This window comes from Panthera leo, chromosome C1, assembly GCF_018350215.1.
Source record: "Panthera leo isolate Ple1 chromosome C1, P.leo_Ple1_pat1.1, whole genome shotgun sequence".
Classification (NCBI taxonomy): domain Eukaryota; kingdom Metazoa; phylum Chordata; class Mammalia; order Carnivora; family Felidae; genus Panthera; species Panthera leo.
The window spans coordinates 116,370,797-116,389,403 of record NC_056686.1 but is presented as its reverse complement, the minus strand read 5'-3'; the positions used below and the strand labels follow the sequence as shown (position 1 = coordinate 116,389,403).

Sequence of the window (18,607 nt, the reverse complement as noted above, 5' to 3'; positions counted from 1 at the left end):
CCGCTCTGAAGGCACCCGGGCTCCCGGCACACAGATCAAGAGGCAGAATGCTCCCACCCCCCACAGGCCCCTCGTGCCAGCCAGCCCCCCTCCCTGCCAATGGGGAACTGCTGTCCTGATTTCTCACAGGCAGGAGTTCTGCGTGCGTCTTTGAAACTTACATAAGTGGAACTGAATCGGCTGTGTTTTCCTATGTCTGCTCCTCCCTCCAAGCTCTATTTAAGGGCTCGTTCATGCTGTTTGTGGTTATACATCATTCATGCACTTTCTTAGACATTATTGGTTGGGTGCATACACCACACTCACGTGTCCCTTCTGCCGATAGGCACTGGGCGTGCTCCCAGTTGGGAGCGATTATGAATAAGGTCTATGAACATCCTCGTCTGCAGATACAGTCTTTTCCTCAAAGCTCAAGGAGTCCTCTACAGGCTTGTGCCCATGTGGACTCTCCGAGGAACAAGTATGCTACAAGCCTTCTGCTGAAAACCGGCCAACAGCCACATGGCCAGGAGTGACAATATCCATATTCCCCTTTTCCTGCCACAGTTAAGATACAGTTTCAGGTGTATTTCTGTAGGCACAATGGCTCCCTGACACGGAGTAAAAGCCAAACTCCCTCCACTCTTCTACCAGGCCCCTCAGTACCTCTCTGACCTCACCTCCTTCCCCGGTTCCCTTGGCCCCAGTCACCTGGGTGCTCTGCTCTGTGGTCACACCAGTCAGGCATCCACCTTGCGGCCTCTGCACTTTCGCCCCGCTTGGAAATTTCACTGTCCCCCTCCCCACTTGGCTCACTTCCCTCCCTTGGCCCAGCCTCTGCTCAAGGGCACTTCTCAGGAAGACCTGTGCAGAGCACCCCACCTTAAGACGGCAGCCCTCCTCGCTCCTCCCCGGCCGGGGCCACGTCCCTCCTCATAGCCTGCCCATCACAGAAGGGTCACACTGCGCTGAGACGCCTGGTTCACATAGCTGCACTGACTCGAAGCTGCAAGGACCCCTGAGGATAACGTCCCTGTCCCACCGTCCTCATACCTGCCCCCCAGCACAGAGGAAGGTCTTAACAGAAGCTGGGCTGAAAGATGACCACGTGCGGTGCTCCTTCCACTGTCACAGATGCCCTTGGGGGTCGCTCCTCTAGTTCTGGCCAAAACTCTCCTCCCCGTCACTCTGGACTGACTCAGCTTGGTGGCAATGTTCACTGCTCAGTCTACCCTTATACCCCACAGCCCTGGCTCTGGGTCTCTAACAGCCCTGTCAGCAAGGGCTTCAACAACCATTTAGAGAAGGAAGGACCAGATTCCCCTTCTCACCTGTGGCTTCACCACCATCTCACAGGTCGTGGCTCTGGAGACCGTGTGACTGACAAGCAGCATTACCAGGAAGGCTTGCTGAGTATGCAGCGGCCTCGTTTGCCTGGCAAAGGGGGCCCTTCCCAGGTAGACTAGAGCCCACCCCATGGGACCCACATGGTCTGCCCTAACAGCCACCCGCGACTGGAAACTTCTAGGGGCAGGATGTCCTAATTTAGCACTTGGCCCAGGGTCGGCAAATGTGAGTGAGTGACCAATGCTATGCTAGGTCCCCAGGACAAAACCACAGACCTGCAGGCACAGCGGGAGAGTCCTGGAAGGTAACTAGCTTTGTTAAGTGTTTCTAAGATCTAAGACGTGGGTCTTAAAAACAACACAGGGGCACCTAGGTGGCTCGGTTAAGCATCTGACTTCGGCTCCGGTCATGATCTCATGGTTCATGGGTTCGAGCCCCACGTCGGGCTCTGTGCTGACAGCTCAGAGCCTGGAGCCTGCTTCCGATTCTGTGCCTCCTTCTCTCTCTCTGCCCCTACCCTGCTCGCACTCTGTCTCTGCCTCTCTCAAAAATAAATAAACGTTTTAAAAAAATTTTAATAAATAAATTAATTTTTAAAAATAAAAAATAAATAGCGGCGCCTGGGTGGCTCAGTCGGTTGAGCATCTGACTTCGGCGCAGGTCATGATCTCGCAGTTCATGAGTTCGAGCCCCACGTTGGGCTCTGTGCTGACAGCTCGGAGCCTGGAGCCTGCTTCGGATTCTGTGTCTCCCTCTCTCTGCCCCTTTCCCGCTCATGCTCTCTCTTTCAAAAATGGATAAACATTAAGGGCAAAAAAAAAAAAAAAAAATTAAAAATAAATAAATAAATAAATAAATAAATAAAAGAAACACAGAGATGCTCTCACCCGAGAAGCTGGCAAAGAGCCGGCAAAACTGTGAGAATCTGTTTCGGTGCAGCCACTGCTGGGCATCCTGGATCGAGGCCGATGGAAGCAGGTGCTGCAGGCAGAGAGAAGGGGCCTTGAAATGACCAGGCAGGGTGTACCCAGGGACACGTGGCCAGAGAGCCTGGCTGCAGACACTTACGTCATTGCCCAAAGGCAGGGTCTCCACTGGGTGGGTCGGAGAGCTGTTCCTGCAAAGGAAGAGAACAGGTCATAAGGCATGAGGATACCTTCCGGGACACAGGAAGGTCCCCGGGCCAGGGCTCTCACCTCCCCTCAGGTATGGTGTTGGCTGCAAATGCAGCAGGGCATCCAGAATTTCCCAGGTCAGAGAGTGTAGGCAGTTACCACCTACACAGCCCCTCAAAATCCCTGACCAACCGTTCAGGGTAGACACGATGTTCTGGCTGGCAACACAGCCGGGCCAGCGATAACCCCTCCACCCCAAGCTCAGGGTCTGTTTGCATCCGATTCTCTCCCACACCAATTCCACCCCAGCCTCAGCCCCAGGGAAGGGCACCTGCCCTAAAAGCCCCAGACATGACTCTGCACAGTGACTTAGTGCCTGGACAGCGGCAGCTAAACACTTCTCTCTGCGGAGACAGGAGAGGGCTGGGGGCTCCCCAGGGAGGCGTCCTACAGTGAATGACAGCCACCCGGGGACATCCGTCCATGAGAAAAACAGTCTCATCATTGGAGGCACACCGACCTCCCTTCAAGGGCTTGCTACAGAGAAGGCACAGACCTAAATATCTGGATTTTTTTTAAATTTTTTTTTCAATGTTTATTTATTTTTGAGACAGAGGAAGATAGAGCATGAACGGGGGAGGGCCAGAGACAGAGGGAGACACAGAATCTGAAACAGGCTCCAGGCTCTGAGCTGTCAGCACAGAGCCCAACGAGGGGCTCTAACTCACAGACCGCAAGATCATGACCTGAGCCGAAGCCGGACACTTAACTGACTGAGCCACCCAGGCACCCCTAAAAATCTGGATTTTTAAGTTGAGAGAAACATACACTTTATTTTTTTAAAGTGTATTTATTTTGAGAGAGAGCACAAGCAAGGGAGGAGCAGAGAGAGAAAGGGGGAGAGAGAGGGGGAGAGGGGGAGAGGAAGAGAGAGAGAGAGAGAGAGAGAGAGAGAGAGAGAGAGAGAGATATGACCCTCCCAGGGGTGCCTGGGTGGCTCAGTTGGTTAAGCATCCATCTTCGGCTCAGGTTATGATCTTGTGGTTCGCGAGTTCAAGCCCCGCGTCGGGCTCTGTACTAACAGCTTAGACCCTAGAGCCTGCTTCGAATTCTGTGTCTCCCTCTCTCTGCCCCACAGAGAGGGGCACGCACGCTCTCTGCAGGCACGCGCGCGCTCTCCCTCTCTCTCTCTCTCAATCTCAAAAATAAGCATTAAAAAAATTTTTAATCATAAAAAGTTTCAATTTGTGTGTACCTTATCACAGTAACAATGAAGAAAAGGCCCTTGTAGGGATGACCCTCAGACCAGTCATCGGTAAAAACAGCTATGCTTTGTCATGTGCCTTTGAGGCCCGGGGCACCTTACACACGTTCCCCTGACCCTGCATGGAATCCTGACTCCCTTGGTAGTGGGGAGAGCAAGGCTGAGGGAAGTTAAGGAACTGACCCCCCAAAAGGTGGGATTTAACACTCGGTCCGCCTGATTCTGAACATGACGTCTTTTCTATGCCCCCCCAACCCCCCTCACCTTGTGAAATCAAGTTCATAGACACTCTTATGTGACAAGCACAAGCTTTGAGACATCCCAGGTTCCACGCCCACATCTCCCCCTGCCCCCAGGAACAGGATCAAGATGTGCACAGCCATCACAGGGCGCCGTGGGCCCTTCCTGTGCCACAAACCCTGGGAAAGGCCGGACCGACGCCCGCCGGCCCCTGCACTACCGTCACCTTAGAGTCAGTGTGGCCTGTGCATTTGCAGAGCTGGGTGACCAGTAACGAGGCCACTTCTGGGTTACAAGCCCTGAAACCCGGGGCCAGGATCACCCTGGGCTGACCCTGCTACCCAAAGAATGTGCACAAGGATCACAGAGAGAACCAAGAAGGCCCCTCGCGGCCACTGCAGCCACCCAAACAGCTGCCTCCTAAGGCCCCATCTGTCTAGGGGGCCATTCTGCCCTGGAGGGCCCCTGCAGACCAACCTTTTACCGGGGGAAGGCGCGGGCAGGCGGGTTGTGGGCTGTTGCTCCACAGATGGGTGTTTACAGACACATGCCCATGCACAGAAAGCTGTGCAAATATTACAAACACCTCCCCGAAACCCAAATCAATGCCAAGGTACTAAAGGAGGGAAAACGCAGAGAAGAAGATCCAGAAAGGAGCCTATACCCACGATCACTCCATGGACTCTTAGAGGGAGAAAACAGCAGACATACCCTTCGCCGAGGCCAAAGCTGTTTGGAGAGCCATTGTAGCTGGGAGACGGGGCGCTGTTCACCTGATAGGCCATGTCGGGCCACGGGGAGCACTGCAGAAAGAGCACAGGGCAGTGGTGACTCGGGGGCCATCGTACTCAGGAGGAACTCGGGCAGCAGCAGCCATCGAGGCCGGTGCATGCAACCACCGAGCCCTCAACACCTGGCCCACATTCTCCCGGGGCCCACGTGAGCCAGCAAAGCATGGGTTACTTGGGCCACACAGAAGAAACCAAGTACGGCAGAGAAGACACCTGCCATTCAGTCATACCTAGAGCAAGCAAGGTGTGGCATGTGTCTCTCTGAGCTTCCCAGCAGTCACACCAGCAAGGGCAAGAAACATCATCCATCACCTGGGTCCACAAGGAGAGAGCCAGCTGCCCAGAGGCAGGTTTCCCAGGCACAGACAAATGTGGGTGAATGCACGCAACAGGGAACACTGGACCCAGGTAACTCCCAAACAAAAATCATCAGTAAAGCTCAGAACTAAAACCTGCGCTATTTGAAACCAGAATCAGCCGACGGGCCCTGGAGAGCAGGAGGCACTTGCTCAATCTCCGGGGGCAGCCCCCCTTCACCATCATTCTGTGCGTGCTTAGTGTGGGTCAGGTGTCCTGCTAGGAGCTCAGGGAGACAAGCCACACGGAAGATGTGATCCTTGGCCTCCGAGGAACTTCTTGTGCAGAAGCCAAAAATGAACATATGTGAGAATCGCCCAGAGAAAGCACAGACATACAGGTTTTGCCTGTTGGGGCAGCCAGCAGACCCAGTATTCACTTTTTCCCTTCCCGGTGAGGACACCTCTTTGGAGAGGGCCAATTTGAAGCGTTCCTGAAGATTTACTATCAGCCGCTGAACCACAGGTTGGCAAATATTTAACTCTGTGGTGAGCGTGGGTTGGAATTTGTTGGTGCTAAATCCGGGAGCCAAGGAGGAAAGCCGACAAACTGTCACCTCACAAGGTCACAGGCCAGGTGGGGGTTTTGACCAACCACACCGCTCTGACAAGGGCTTGGGGGGTTTCTGAAGCACCCCCGGACCTCTCCTCCCCTGGGGAAGTCAGGAGATAGCCTGGAGCAGAGAGGTTGAGGCTCAGCCAGGAAGGAAGAGGTGTCTGTAGATGCAGGGCAGTGGGAGCATGGAGGCCAACCCCGGATGGCATCACCCACAGGGGAAGGGATCGAGGCCTGGGGAGAACCCACCGGTCTGAGCCCTAATTCCTAAATGCAGGGCCTTGCACTGCTTTGCTGCCAAGAGTAAGGCAGGCTCTTCCTGTCCCAGGCCTCACTGGCCACTATATCCCAAGTTGGATGAAACACCAGTACGTATTGACCTGTGCCGCAAAATTAGCTTCCAGACTACCTTGTTGCAGACAGCCTTCTGCCTATGGCTGAATACACTTGCTCACACACACACCCCATCAGCCAGGACCAGGACCGGCCACTGTTCTCTTAGATGGTCCGTAGCCAGTCCTCACCCTTGACATCACCTTAACCCCACCATGGCCGGCGCTGGGCCTCATGCGTGTGTGGAGGGCCTTTCAAGTTATTCAGTGAACAGACACCCACTGGCTGTACTGATTACAGAACACAGTGGGGAACAGCTGTTTAAACAAACAAGAGAGCCCACCCAGGAAGAGGTGGCACCAGCAGTGACCTGTGACAGGAGGAAGGAGAGCCTGTGACGGCGAGGGTCTCAGACGTACCCTGGACAGAGAATGGCTGCAGCAGATTGCTGTCGGTGTCAGGGTTGGGAGGAAACCCATTCCAACACCTGACCAAACCACCAAGCAGCAAGCCCGCTGAGAAAGGAAGCCCGCGGGTCTTTCTACCACATGCAGAACCTCACGTGCACAGGGTCATCCAATGCTCCCTGTCTCAAATAGCCAGAGCCTGGAAAGAACCCGATGTCCTCCAGTAGGCCATCCAACTACACAACGGAGGCCACACCACTGGATAAAGTACTAGAATGCTCTTTGTGAACAGATGGGGAACAGACTCCCATAGGCTATTAAATACAGTTACAGAACAGCATGTCTGTGTGTGCTGTTGGTGCAAAACAAGCAGGTGTGGAGCAAATGTGTGTGAGCTGGCTTCCTTTGCAGAGAAAGCTGGGCCAGACACAGGTGGACCCAGAGACACCAGCTGCCCTTGGGGAAAGCTCGAGGCTAGGGCACCTTTGGGAGAGGTATTTTCTGAGGTACATACACTCTCTTCTACCTTTTGGATTTAGGGCCTTTACCGATCAAAAAAATAATAATAACCCGATTCTGGAAAGTACAAATGGCAGCCCAGAGCTGGAAGCTATTTCTGGCCACCCGGCCTTATCACATGAACACAGCTCTGGACCCGGGAACCTACCACAATCTAATGGGCACTTTCAAAAGAAGCATTCCCTCAAGGTGGGCGATTTCCCGAGAATCTAGACCAACAGTGCCATCGTCCTGCTCCCGGCAGAAAGGCCTGGGCCCCACACCGGGCACCCGGCCAGCTCACCTCTGTGAGAATGGTGGTCTCATAGGACGGCTGATACTTCTCCTTCTCTTGGGCAGTTCTCTTCTCCATCTTTTCCCGGTCGGTCTTCTGTTTCCGGTCAGCTCCCTTTGGCTGCAAGTGCAGAGCACAGAGGTCCAATTAGCCCAAAGTGGGCAGGGGGAGCTGTCAGAGAAAGACCCAGGGCTGAGCGACAGTCCCCAAGGCCTGCACACGCCCCACCTCACCCGGGGCCCAGAAGCCCAGGCAGGATCTCTGCACAGGAGAGCGTCTCCCTCGCCTCCCAGGCAGCAAGCACGCAGTCCTCTTCCTGGAGCCCTTGCACTTCCCCACCCAAGGGAACTCACAGCCTGCCAGGGTCCTGCCACTTGGCTGCTCACGGGGAAGGTCAATGCCACTGGCCCGTGGACAAATCCTTGGGAGCCACGACAGATCCCACTGCACTCCCTGGGTTACCAGTGCGGGAAGTGTGGTCCGCACCTGCAGGCTAGGAGCCCCTGGACACTCGTGAAGGCCTCCTGACCCCCAGCTCCTGGGACTATGCTGCAGCTCCCCACTCCCACGCCCCACCCACACAGGGTGACACCCCCATCCTGACAGAGCCTCGCCTGGGCGCCAAGCACCCGTGAGCAACTTACAGAGGGGCCCAGGCCTCACAAGCTCCATCAGTTCTTTCATTTACAGGTAAGGAAACTGAGGTTCAAGTCACTTGTCTAAAATGAAGGTTCAAGTCACAGCCTGTTTGGCTGTTCGGGGTCTTAAAAAAAAAAAAAAAAAAAAAAACTGAAGCAGAACTTAGTGTCGACCAGGTGAAGAATCCAAGAGAGCACACCCGGGTGTGTACCACCACCAGGCCGGCCATAGCGGCCCTGCCCGCGAGGGTGCTCTGGACATTCACAGTCTGCTTGGTGGCTTCAGACATCAAGACTCCAAGCAGCCCCAGAACAGAGCAGTCTCACTGCATACACAGTGGACTGTGCCTGGCGTGAAGCGAAATCCGCCGGCTCCCAAGCTCAATGGCACCTTCACAGACTCTCTATGCACCTTCCTCAGGCTACAGCTTTTGGCTCCCAGCTCAAGGGCATTTTAGGAAACAGCCCTCAGGGGGGGATGTGATACCCATGTTAGATGGAAATGGGTTTGCAGGGAGTCGATCACCTGGGGACAGGAACGACAGATCCGGTGTTCAGAGAAAGAGCCAGGTCTGCGGGGCCCATACCCCGCTTCGTCTGCCTCCCTGTCCCTAACAGGAGGGATTCTCCACTCAGTAGACATGGGGCGAGCCTGCGTGTGGGGCTAGCACTCGGCCCAGCGAGGCCTGGGGGAGGTAGCTGGTCAGAGAGGGGTCCTGCCTGTCTCTTCAGAGGCCCTGATGTACCCAGAGCCTCAGGGCATGGCTCCAACAAGCAGGAGGCTTCCCAGTGATGAGGGTGAGTAGGGGTGGAAGAATGACGGACAGGTTGGCAAGGCTCCGCCCGGTGCTTGCGCACACCTGCTTGAACTGCTTCTGTGATGGGGCTGGATGCATGGGGTGGCCACACCTCCTCAGGCATTCCGAGAAGCCAGTTTCAGGGGACAGGGGCCCCTACACCCCTGCAGGAGATGCCAAGACCTTTCTTGAGTCATTCAAAGAAGCTTCCAGACCAATTCCTCAATAATAGCCGGTGTATGGTCCAGGAGTGTGGTGGGCAGAGCCCTCGCTACTGAGCTTCTGCCTCAAGGTGTAGAAAGGGGAGCTGGTAGGGGGCGTGGGGAGGCCTAGGCGCTCCAGGGGGGCAGACACTGTCCCTTCTCTCCTGCTGCCCAGCACAGCCTCTGATCCCTAGGAACTCCACTGGATGCCACAGGACCTGAGGACAAGTACGGCTAGAAGGACCACAAATGTGGTCTGTATATGACAAGGACGGAGGGATGACTGGGGACAGGCAAAGACCTCCAGCAACACAGCTGTGGAGCTGTCCACCAGACCCAGAACTGTGAGATCCTAGAGCAGGCAATAAGACCAGAGGCCGCGGCACCCAGTGCACCAGTGGACAAGGTCAGCAGAAGCGTGTTCTCCAGAGATGGCCACGTCCTGATCCCCAGGAGCCGACAGGCTATCACCTTATGCGGCAAAAGGGGTAAGGCTGCATGTGGAGTTAACAGAGCTAGCAGTGTGAGATGCAAACAGGAAGGTTATCCTGCATCATCCCGGGGGGTCCGATATAACCACAGGGCCGCAGAAGTGGGCAAGGAAGGGAGGAGAGGAGGTTGGAGAGGTGTGGCGAGAAGGGCCCGGCCACTCTCGCTCGCTCTGAAGACAGGTGGACAAGTCACAGGCCGAGGAAGGCAGAGGCCTCTAGAAGCTGGAAAAGGTACGGAAAGGGATTCTCCTCCCTTGGAGCCTCCGGAAAGGAATTGAGCCCAGGAGACCCTTTCAGACTTCGGGCCTCCAGCACTGGGAGATCGTGAATGTGGGTGGCTTTAAGCCCCTAAACATATGGTAATTTGTTACAGCAGCAATAGGCAACCGATAGAGTGGGTTTGATTTCAAGGAGTCCCGATCCTGAAGCAGGGTTGCGAAGGGTGCTACCACGGCAATGCTAACTGACCAAGGTGTCCCAATCCATACAGCCAGCCCGCCCTCGCCCCTGGGGGTGCCACAGGCTCCGTCGTGACCCTGCATCTCCCCAGGCCACGCAGGACCTTCAGGTGCGTCACCAGCCACGAATCATCGTTGGGAAGTATCGGTCCAGACCGAGATGAAAAGTAGTAACGGGCAACTGCAGGGGGTGAGCAAGGAAGGACAAGGGAGGAGGTACCTCCAAAAACATTTCTTTCTCTGACAGGAGGCCACTGCAGACAGCGACATGGCCTCGGGCCCTCGGTAAGAACATCTGTGGCCAGGATTCCTGCAAGGGGCCTCCTGGCTTGAGTTTAAGGAGAATCGAACTACGGAATCTGTGGCCAGCTACAAAGTGCATGGGAGGAAAACAAAAACCTAAAAACGTTCAAGTCCAGACATTCTTACAAAGTAGAGCTGGGCACGGCCATCTGTGGTGATGGGAGACGGAAGGTGCCACACGCAGAAGGACACCCACAGTGGCCAGGCCCATCACCCCAAGACATACTGCTCGGGCTCTTCAGGAATCCAGGCGGGAGCCCCGGGCTACAGGGACGCCAAGCCCCCTGCTGGGCCTCCAGGGCGACTGCACAGGTCAACGTGCTGGCGTCACTGTCCAGCGCAGGCAGGGACCTGTGGGCACGTGTGACCCCGGGCGGAACGTGGCAAGGATGTCCTACCTTGAACACCTTGATCTGGCAGCTGGCGGAGTGCAAGTGCTCTGTGTATTCCCCATTGTCGTTCTGCTTAAATGTGTCAATCTGTACTCGGAAAGGCACCCCCTTCTCACCCCCGTGCTTCCTCGGGGTGAATTCTGTGCTGATACAGTGTACCTGGAAGGGGAAACATGGGCAAGAAGCAAGAAGAGGGACCGGCCCTGGGCTCCGCAAGTGCCCCTGGCCAAATGAAGGTTTCCATCCTGCCTAGTCAGGTACAGATCTGTGTCAGCCCCCCGCTCTCCCCAGGCCAATGGCCCTCCGTCCCGCTTTATAAAGGACACGCCCTCCCACCTTTGTCCCTTGACCTTGGGGGCCCTGCCTGACCAGCGAAGTCCTTGCCATTGCTCAGGCCCACAGACCCCAGTAGCCCCACCCTCACTTCTCTCCCCAGGCAGACCCCACAGACTGCAGAGCAGGTGGGACCATAGCTAAGCCCCCAGTGGCCCTGGTGTCCAGGTTCCTGGGGCCAGGCCAGAAGCATGACCAGGGGGCTGGAACCATCTCTGTGTTTCTGCTAAGTACCTACCACACTCAATGTATATTTATTATTTTAACACTATAATACTATAATAATGTATTACTGTGGCAATACAACACTATTGTAATAGTGACTTTAAAATATAGTAAGAGGGGTGCCTGGGTGGCTCAGTCAGTTGAGCAACCAACTGGGTTTCGGCTCAGGTCATGATCTCATGGTTCATGAGATTGAGCCCCCTCTCTCCCTCTCTCTGCCCCTCTGCTGCATGCATGCACACTCTCTCTCTCTCTCCAAATAAATAAACTTTAAAAAAATAAATTAAATAAAGTAAGAATACTGTAATTATGTTTTAAAACAAAAGTCATAACTTTTACTGAGCAATTACTATGGACCAGGTACTACAGTAATGACTTTATGCTCATTGTCCGATTTGTAAGACAGGTGGAAAAACAAAGAGGCTCAGAAAGGGACATATAGTGAGTGAGACAGCCTGTGCCAGCCCAGAAGCACAGCGGCCCTGCCATGCCCCTGAATGCATACCAGGTGCCTGACCACTAAATAATTTAATCTTAGAAACTATCATGGAAAAAAATCTTATTTCATATTCTGTACGCCAAGACATGCTTATTTTGTAGCAAGCTTATATATTGATAAGCAAACTCCACCCAGGATTCTACAACATGCCAAGTCCTTTTCCAGCCCCAGGGACCAGCTAGCTCTGTGCATGGGCAACACTCCTGCACTCCCTCCCCTTCGGGGTATGTCCCTGCAAAAGAGAACAGGAGCCCAGCAGGGCCCTGCAGGTGGACTGTTCTGAGGAACTACACGTGGGCCCCGAGACTCCTGGCTTCCCCAGAGGACAACCACTCCCCCGCCTACCTGAATGAATGCAGAGGCTCTCTTCGAAGGCTCCCACAGAAACTCAACAGCGTTCAGCTGGGTCGGGCTGGCCCTGGGGTCCAAGATACCAACAGACAGTGGAATATCTGCACACACATACACATACACAAAAGTGCAAGTGTCAGCCACTCCCAAGTATTTAGGGAAGGACTCTCATTACAGGTCCAAATGCCTTAACCACCATTTGAAATGCCAAAAGTTCTGAAAAGTACGTTTTGCGTGACCCATTTGGCAGAAAGCCCGACTTGAAGTGCCACGAAGCTATTTAGTCTTTGTCCCATTTCGTGTGACCAGTCATTCTATTCTGCTGCAGAAGTATCAGTGTGCTTGATTGCCTGTTGGAGGCATTCCATGCAGCTTGGGGGTCTACGCACCCTGGTGTCATTCTAAGTTCTAAATTCCAAAACCCAAATGGCTGCCAGGGTTATAGATAAAAGACCCCGGGATCCGTGCCTAAGACTCCAAAATTCAGTTTCTGCTGCCCGTCTCCGTGATACCCAAGCTTCCCTCCATCACAGATCACAATCCTTTAAGGCAGGACCCTCTGCAAAGCCTCCGGGCAATCCCCGGAGTGGCCTTCTCATGCCACTGAAAGAGGAAGTCCCCGAGGGCAGGCCTGAGGACACGGTCACCTGTGCCAGCTCCCACAGCATTCTGCCCAAGGCAATAGCGCACTGAAGTGTCCCCCACAGGCATGAGTCCGATAGCATCCAGGAAGAACCCCAATGTGCCTGGAGTGCCTTGGGCCCCTCCTAGCCCAAGGGACTCACCGATGTCCAGGATCCGGTCCCCGGGCCTGCTCCACCGCCATCCTTCCAGCTGCTGGTGCTCCGTGTACTGCAGCCGGCGGTCGTGGAAAACCACTCGGATAATGCTCTGGAGGAGGGGAGGCCGGGAGGGGACAGCCAGGTGTGAGGCCAACAAGGACCCAAGAGGAAGCACCTACCAGGGCAAACCTCCTACCCTTCAAGACCAAGGCCCCTCCTGCTGGAGCCTCCCTTCCCTGCTCGCAAGCTCTGCGTGCTTCTCCCCGCTCAGAACCCCAATAACACAGTGAAAATGATGGCGACCCTTTTTTCCAGGATTACTAAGTGCTTCACGTGCATATATACCTTTTTGTGCAGATGAGCTAACAACAGCTCAGGGAAGTTCAGTAAGTGGCAAAGCCTGGCTCCAACCTGAGTCTGCCCAACCCAGAGCCCGTTCGATCAGCCCAGGCCCCTCTGGTCCTCAGTGCCACCGGCTTGCCCCTGGCCCCTGAGACAACACGCTCCATGGAACAGGAACCCATTCCCACTCTGGAGCTTTCCCCAAACCTCCCAGCCACTCCTGAGCCCCATCCTCGGCAAGCCCAGGTTCCCAGACCCCAACCAACCCCTGGGGAGGGACGGCGGCCCCACAGCCTTGCCTTGACATATTTCGTGTTCAGATCTTGAAAGTCTCCCAGCTTCCGATTCTCCAGCAGCCTGATTTCATAAGACTGACCTAGAGGGGGGTTAACAATACATTTTCCATTTCTGAGTGCTTTCAAATCTGGGGTTCACCCAGACAGAGGCCTTCTTGACCTCCTGAGTGGCCACCCAGGCCTTATGGCCCCAGGCGACAAAGCAGAGGCGTCAGTCCGTGGCCAACTTAGATGGACTCTCTGGACTGCACACCCCAGCTTGTCCACTCAGCCTGGTTGCACCTAGGGCACCCCAAGTAGCACACCATGTGTACCCCAAGACACAGCACTTCCACAATTTTCAAAGAAACAGAATTCAACAAAATGGAGTTAACATTAAATTTACGGAACGTAGCTTAACATTTCTTCATAAAGGACGCCCCCCCCCCCAATTCACTTGGATGGAGAACATAGCCACTCACCCAAATCCACATTACAGTAAATAACTGACCATACCGTTCCCGAGAGCAGGTTAAAGGAACGAGTAAAAGCCTGTTAAACATTGTCTTTAATTGCAGAATGAAAAGCATTTTCCCAAGTTAAAAGAATTTCATGTATTTAAAGGGTGTGGGGATTCCAACCAGCACAAGCTGGTTAAAGAACATACGTGGAGAAAAGACTCATCCACAGTAACAGAGAGAACTTGAATCTATGAATCGCATCTATGAATAACCTGAAGGAAACTATACACGTTTTATTAGGAAATAATATACAGTCTGAATAAATAGGATGTGCCATATTCGTTGACAGGAAGACCATATATCAAATGATGTCAATTTTTCCCAAAGTAAATAAGCATAACCACAACTCTAAAACACCCTAATATATTTCACAACTAATAAAGGATGTTTTACAAATTAACAGAGAATAAATGATTCGATGATTGGAATTGGTAAATCCGATTGGCGGTTTGATTTTTTTTTTTAAGATAAGGATAGACCCACAAGAAGTTACAAATGTAGAACAGAAGGATCCTGAGTGCCTGTCCCCCATTTTCCCCAGTGGTGGCATCCAGGTAAATACGGTTCATTAGCAAAAGCAGGAAACTGACCACGGCACATGCAATTCACCAAACTACAGACCTGACTCGGATTTCTCTGGGTTTTATAGGTATTCACCTCACAGCAAATATCAAAAGAAGTTACCACTGGACTAAACAGTAAATTTCTTAAGGTTGGTTTTTATTTTACTTTTTTTAGAGAGAGTACGAATGGGGAGAGAGGGAGAGAATCTTAAGCAGGCTCCACGCTCAGAACAGAGAGGCTCAATCCCACAACCGCAAGATCATGACCTGGGCCGAAATCAAGAGTTAGGCGCTCACTCAACTGACGGAGCCACCCAGGAGCCCCCAGTTTCTTAAGGTTTGATGTGAACATAAATCATACTTAGCTAACACTCAATAGGGAAGGACTTTCGGAAACTAAAACTGGGGAAAATGGAAATCTACCTATATTAAAACCCACCTCTCCCTCTCTCCCTCTCTTTATACACACACACACACACACACACACACACACACACACACACACACACACAAAACTTGACTGCAAACAGCACAAACCCAGCGGCTAGCAGCTTTAAAATAGCTACAACCGCCATGATTTGAAAAACCCTAAGAGCCCTGGGGGTGGGTTGAACGCTGCCACCTCCCAGAAAAGGCCTGTCCATACCCTCATCTCCACAACCTGTGAATGTTATGTTGTATTTGGAAAAAGAGTCTTTGCAGATGCAATTAAATTAAGGATACTGAGATGAGGAGATACTCCTAGATTATCCGGAGGTCCCTAAATCTAATTACAAGTGTCCTTACAAGAGACACACGCGGGAGACAGAGAGGAGACAATGTGACAGCAGAGGCACAGAGACTGGAGATCTAGGAACACCTGGAGCCCCCAGCAGCCGGAAGGTGCAAAGACTGGCTGGTCCCCTAAGGCCCCCGGAAGGAGCACAGCCCCATCAGATTTCCCACCTCCAGCCACCAGAACTCTGGGAGAATAAACTTCTGTTGTTTTGTTTTAAGCCAACATGTTTGTAGTAATTTGTTAAAGCAGCCACAAAGTTGTTCATCCTCCCTGCAATGAACAACAGAATGGGCGAAGAACATGAGATTAAATCATTGCTTCCAAATATTCGCCTACAACAAGTACTGCCCGACACCACGTGAATCGCAGGGACTCGGAAGTGAGCAGGACGGACACAGGGCTGTGTGCCACGGAGCTCCTTCCCACGGCTCCCACCAGGCCTGGAAACGAGGCCGGCCAAGCACAGAAATGCCCACTTGGTATTTTACCAGCCTCTGGGACGGGACCAAGGGGCACAGTGATGCACTAAGCCCCAGTTACCACTCAGGACGATGTGCCCTTCGCATCAGAGGGGGGAGGCGCAAGCCCCAAACTCTTGTCCTGCCCACTTACCAGTCCGGGAGATGCCACTTGCTGACGTACCCAATGCTTCTAGCTTTCTGAAAGAGCCAGATTTTTAATATACGTTTCCGGGCTCTGGAGCCAACACTCCCTTAACAGCAACATAAAATGGAGCCTCACACACCCTAACTGGTTTTTCCAGCGTCCTCCACCTTCTCCGAGGGAAAGCGGAAAACATAGCCAGCTCTGGCATGAGGCCTGAGGCCCAAGCGGTCATCACTATGGGTTTACAGGTGCCCCAGGGCCCAATTAGCACTGACCCCAGGCTCTGCAGGACAGCCCCAGCTCAAGCAAACCGAGGCTCCCCTCCTGCCCCATGCAGGACCGTTTTGAGCCTGAACAGAAGGGGCAGCGAAATCTGGACTCAGAGCTAGTAAGTGGGGCCCTGGGTCTGGGGCTACAGCCTCTTCCACCTGCTGCGAGGTCTGACCCACGTGCTTCCCCAACCGCCTCTCCAATCTCCCGTCCTTATCCCTTCCTCCTGCATATACACACACTCCGGGGCACCTCTCTCCCATGCCTGCCTAGACGCCAACGCTGGGGCCAGACCGACCTCCCCAAGCCCAGCTCTCACACAGCGCCATCAGAAGGCCACTGTCCGTGGTCTCACACACCAATCAGCGAGGTCATGAAAGCTGAACTGACCTGAGCACAGGGGCACCTCTCTGCTTGGCCAGCATCATTTCAGGGCATGAGTGAGAGCCAAGGGAAGGAAGCAGGCTCCATGAGGGCACAGAGTACATCTGTTCCGCTGGTTACTATATTGTTTGACACACAGTAGATATTCCGCAAGTGTGTGCTTAAATGTCATTTCATACTCTTTGCGATGCCGTTCTGTGCCAGAACTACACACAGGGTTTGCAAAACTAAGACACACTCTTGCCCTCGAAGGTTAGCAGTCTTCCAGGCTACATCACACCACGTAGGAAAAGTAGTCATATAAGGCAGAATTTGGAAAATCTCCTTAAGAGACAACAGAGATCCAAAGTTGAGCAATACTCACAGAGAATGAGGGTGTGATGGGGGGGGGCGGGGGGGGGGGAAGGGTGACAAAAGGTTTGGACTAGGAGATGACATTCAAGATGGACTTTGAAGAGTGCACAGGATTTCTAGAGCGGAGGGGATGAATGAATGAGAAAGCGATCCCAAGCAAAACTGAGGCAAGCTGGCAGGAGGGGAGAGGCGTGCCTCGGGGGACAGTAACTGGCAGCTCCCAGTCACTGGGTGCTCCCGTGGTGGCAGCATCTGCTCAGGTGTTCACTCACCTGAATCTCAGCACAGGTCAGACAGCCTGTGACTCGGGCAGCTTGGGGTGGTGGGCCCCACTGAGAGGAGGGGGCATAGGTTCCCTGACTTGGGCACAATTGGCACAGCCAGGAGCAGACACTAAATGTTTCCAGATCCTACCGCATCCTACCCGGTGGGTGTCATTCACTGGGTGGGGGACATCTATAGTTCTACGTGATTCTCTCTTTCCTGGGAGGTACCAGTTTGCTACAGCATGTCACGGTATATATCCCCATCCCAAGTTAAGATGGGTTTTTTTTCCCCTTCCTTCTTCTCTCTAGGATCAACAAGAGAGAGGATTCCTAGGATGACCAAATCAACTTGGAGGGTGGATTCTGCATACAGCATGTTGGCCCCAATTCCTGGTCTATAAAATATTCTGTTTCCCACATTCTAAACAACCTGGGAAGAAAAACAAGCACTACAGGAAATGAAGGTAAAAGCCTGTTCTAATTCCAAAATTGTAAAATGTGGCAAAAGAAAGAGAAGTTGGCCCTAGAATCAAGGAAATAGGATAATAAGTAACTATCATTCAGTTTCTGTACGGCTACATGCCAGGACATGGCCAAGCCTGTCACGTGCATTATTGGATTTGGTCCCCCCAACGGTCCTATGAGGAAAACCCATCACTGCTCCCATTTTATAGACGAGGAAATTAAAATTAAGATCCAGAGACGTTAAGAATCTTGGTGAAGATCAAACCTGGGCTTATCAGACTCCAAAGACTGATCACTTAGCCAAACTACCGCATACAGTCTCTAGTGGCTTCAAAGGTCCCTTCTGGTTCTAACATTCAAGGAGTCCACTTTATGTTTCCTCCTGAATGTCTTTATATTCATCTTATTGTATGACCTTCTCCCACACACCTAAACCCTCCCCCCCTTCCTTTAAGGCTCAAATCCCTAATATCCTATACACCTGCTAAACCAAGATGCACCTTCAAAGTCTAATGGACATGTGACCACACTGTTGCATGAGGTCTGATATTTGTTTCCTCATGACAAACTAGTCTCCCTGAAACACTCCATTTAAAATACCGCTCCATTTAAAATAACTCCGGGGGCACTTGAGTGGCTCAGTCGATTGAGCACCCAACTCCATTTCAGCTCAGGTCATGATCCCAGGGTCGTGGGATTGAGCCCCGTGTCAGACTCTGCTCTGAGTGCAGAGCATGCTTAAGATCCTCTCTCTCTCCCTCTGCCCCTCTCCCCCACTCGTGCTTGCTCTCTCTCTCTCTCCAAAAAAAAAAAAAAAAAAAGGGGGGGGTGCCTGGGTGGCTCAGTCAGTTGGGCATCCAACTTTGGCTCAGGTCATGATCTCACAGTTTGTGGATTTGAGCCCCGCATCGGGCTCTGTGCTGACAGCTCAGAGCCTGGAGCCTGCTTCGGATTCTGTGTCTCTCTCTCTGTCCCTCCCCTGCTCACGCTGTCTGTCAAAAATGAATAAACGTTAAAAAAAATTAATAAATAAAATTTAAAAAATAAAATAAAAAATAATAATAAAATAAAATACTCTGAAGATATAAGGTTATAATCACTAAAATCATGTAATTTGGCATGGAAACAAA

At 52.8% G+C, this 18,607-nt stretch overlaps 1 protein-coding gene across 1 annotated transcript in view; it reads right to left on the bottom strand.

The window, feature by feature from the left end:
* The window catches only part of TFCP2L1 (transcription factor CP2 like 1), a 56,870-nt gene that overhangs the window by 11,553 nt on the left and 26,710 nt on the right, over nt 1–18,607 (bottom strand). The window contains exons 3-10 of the mRNA XM_042954173.1: nt 13,295–13,371; nt 12,657–12,762; nt 11,866–11,972; nt 10,470–10,622; nt 7,191–7,301; nt 4,657–4,748; nt 2,395–2,443; nt 2,214–2,307 (exon numbers count right to left, since the gene is read on the bottom strand). Of these exons, the coding sequence (XP_042810107.1) occupies nt 2,214–2,307; nt 2,395–2,443; nt 4,657–4,748; nt 7,191–7,301; nt 10,470–10,622; nt 11,866–11,972; nt 12,657–12,762; nt 13,295–13,371 (789 nt within the window). The remainder of the gene's footprint in view (nt 1–2,213; nt 2,308–2,394; nt 2,444–4,656; nt 4,749–7,190; nt 7,302–10,469; nt 10,623–11,865; nt 11,973–12,656; nt 12,763–13,294; nt 13,372–18,607) is intronic.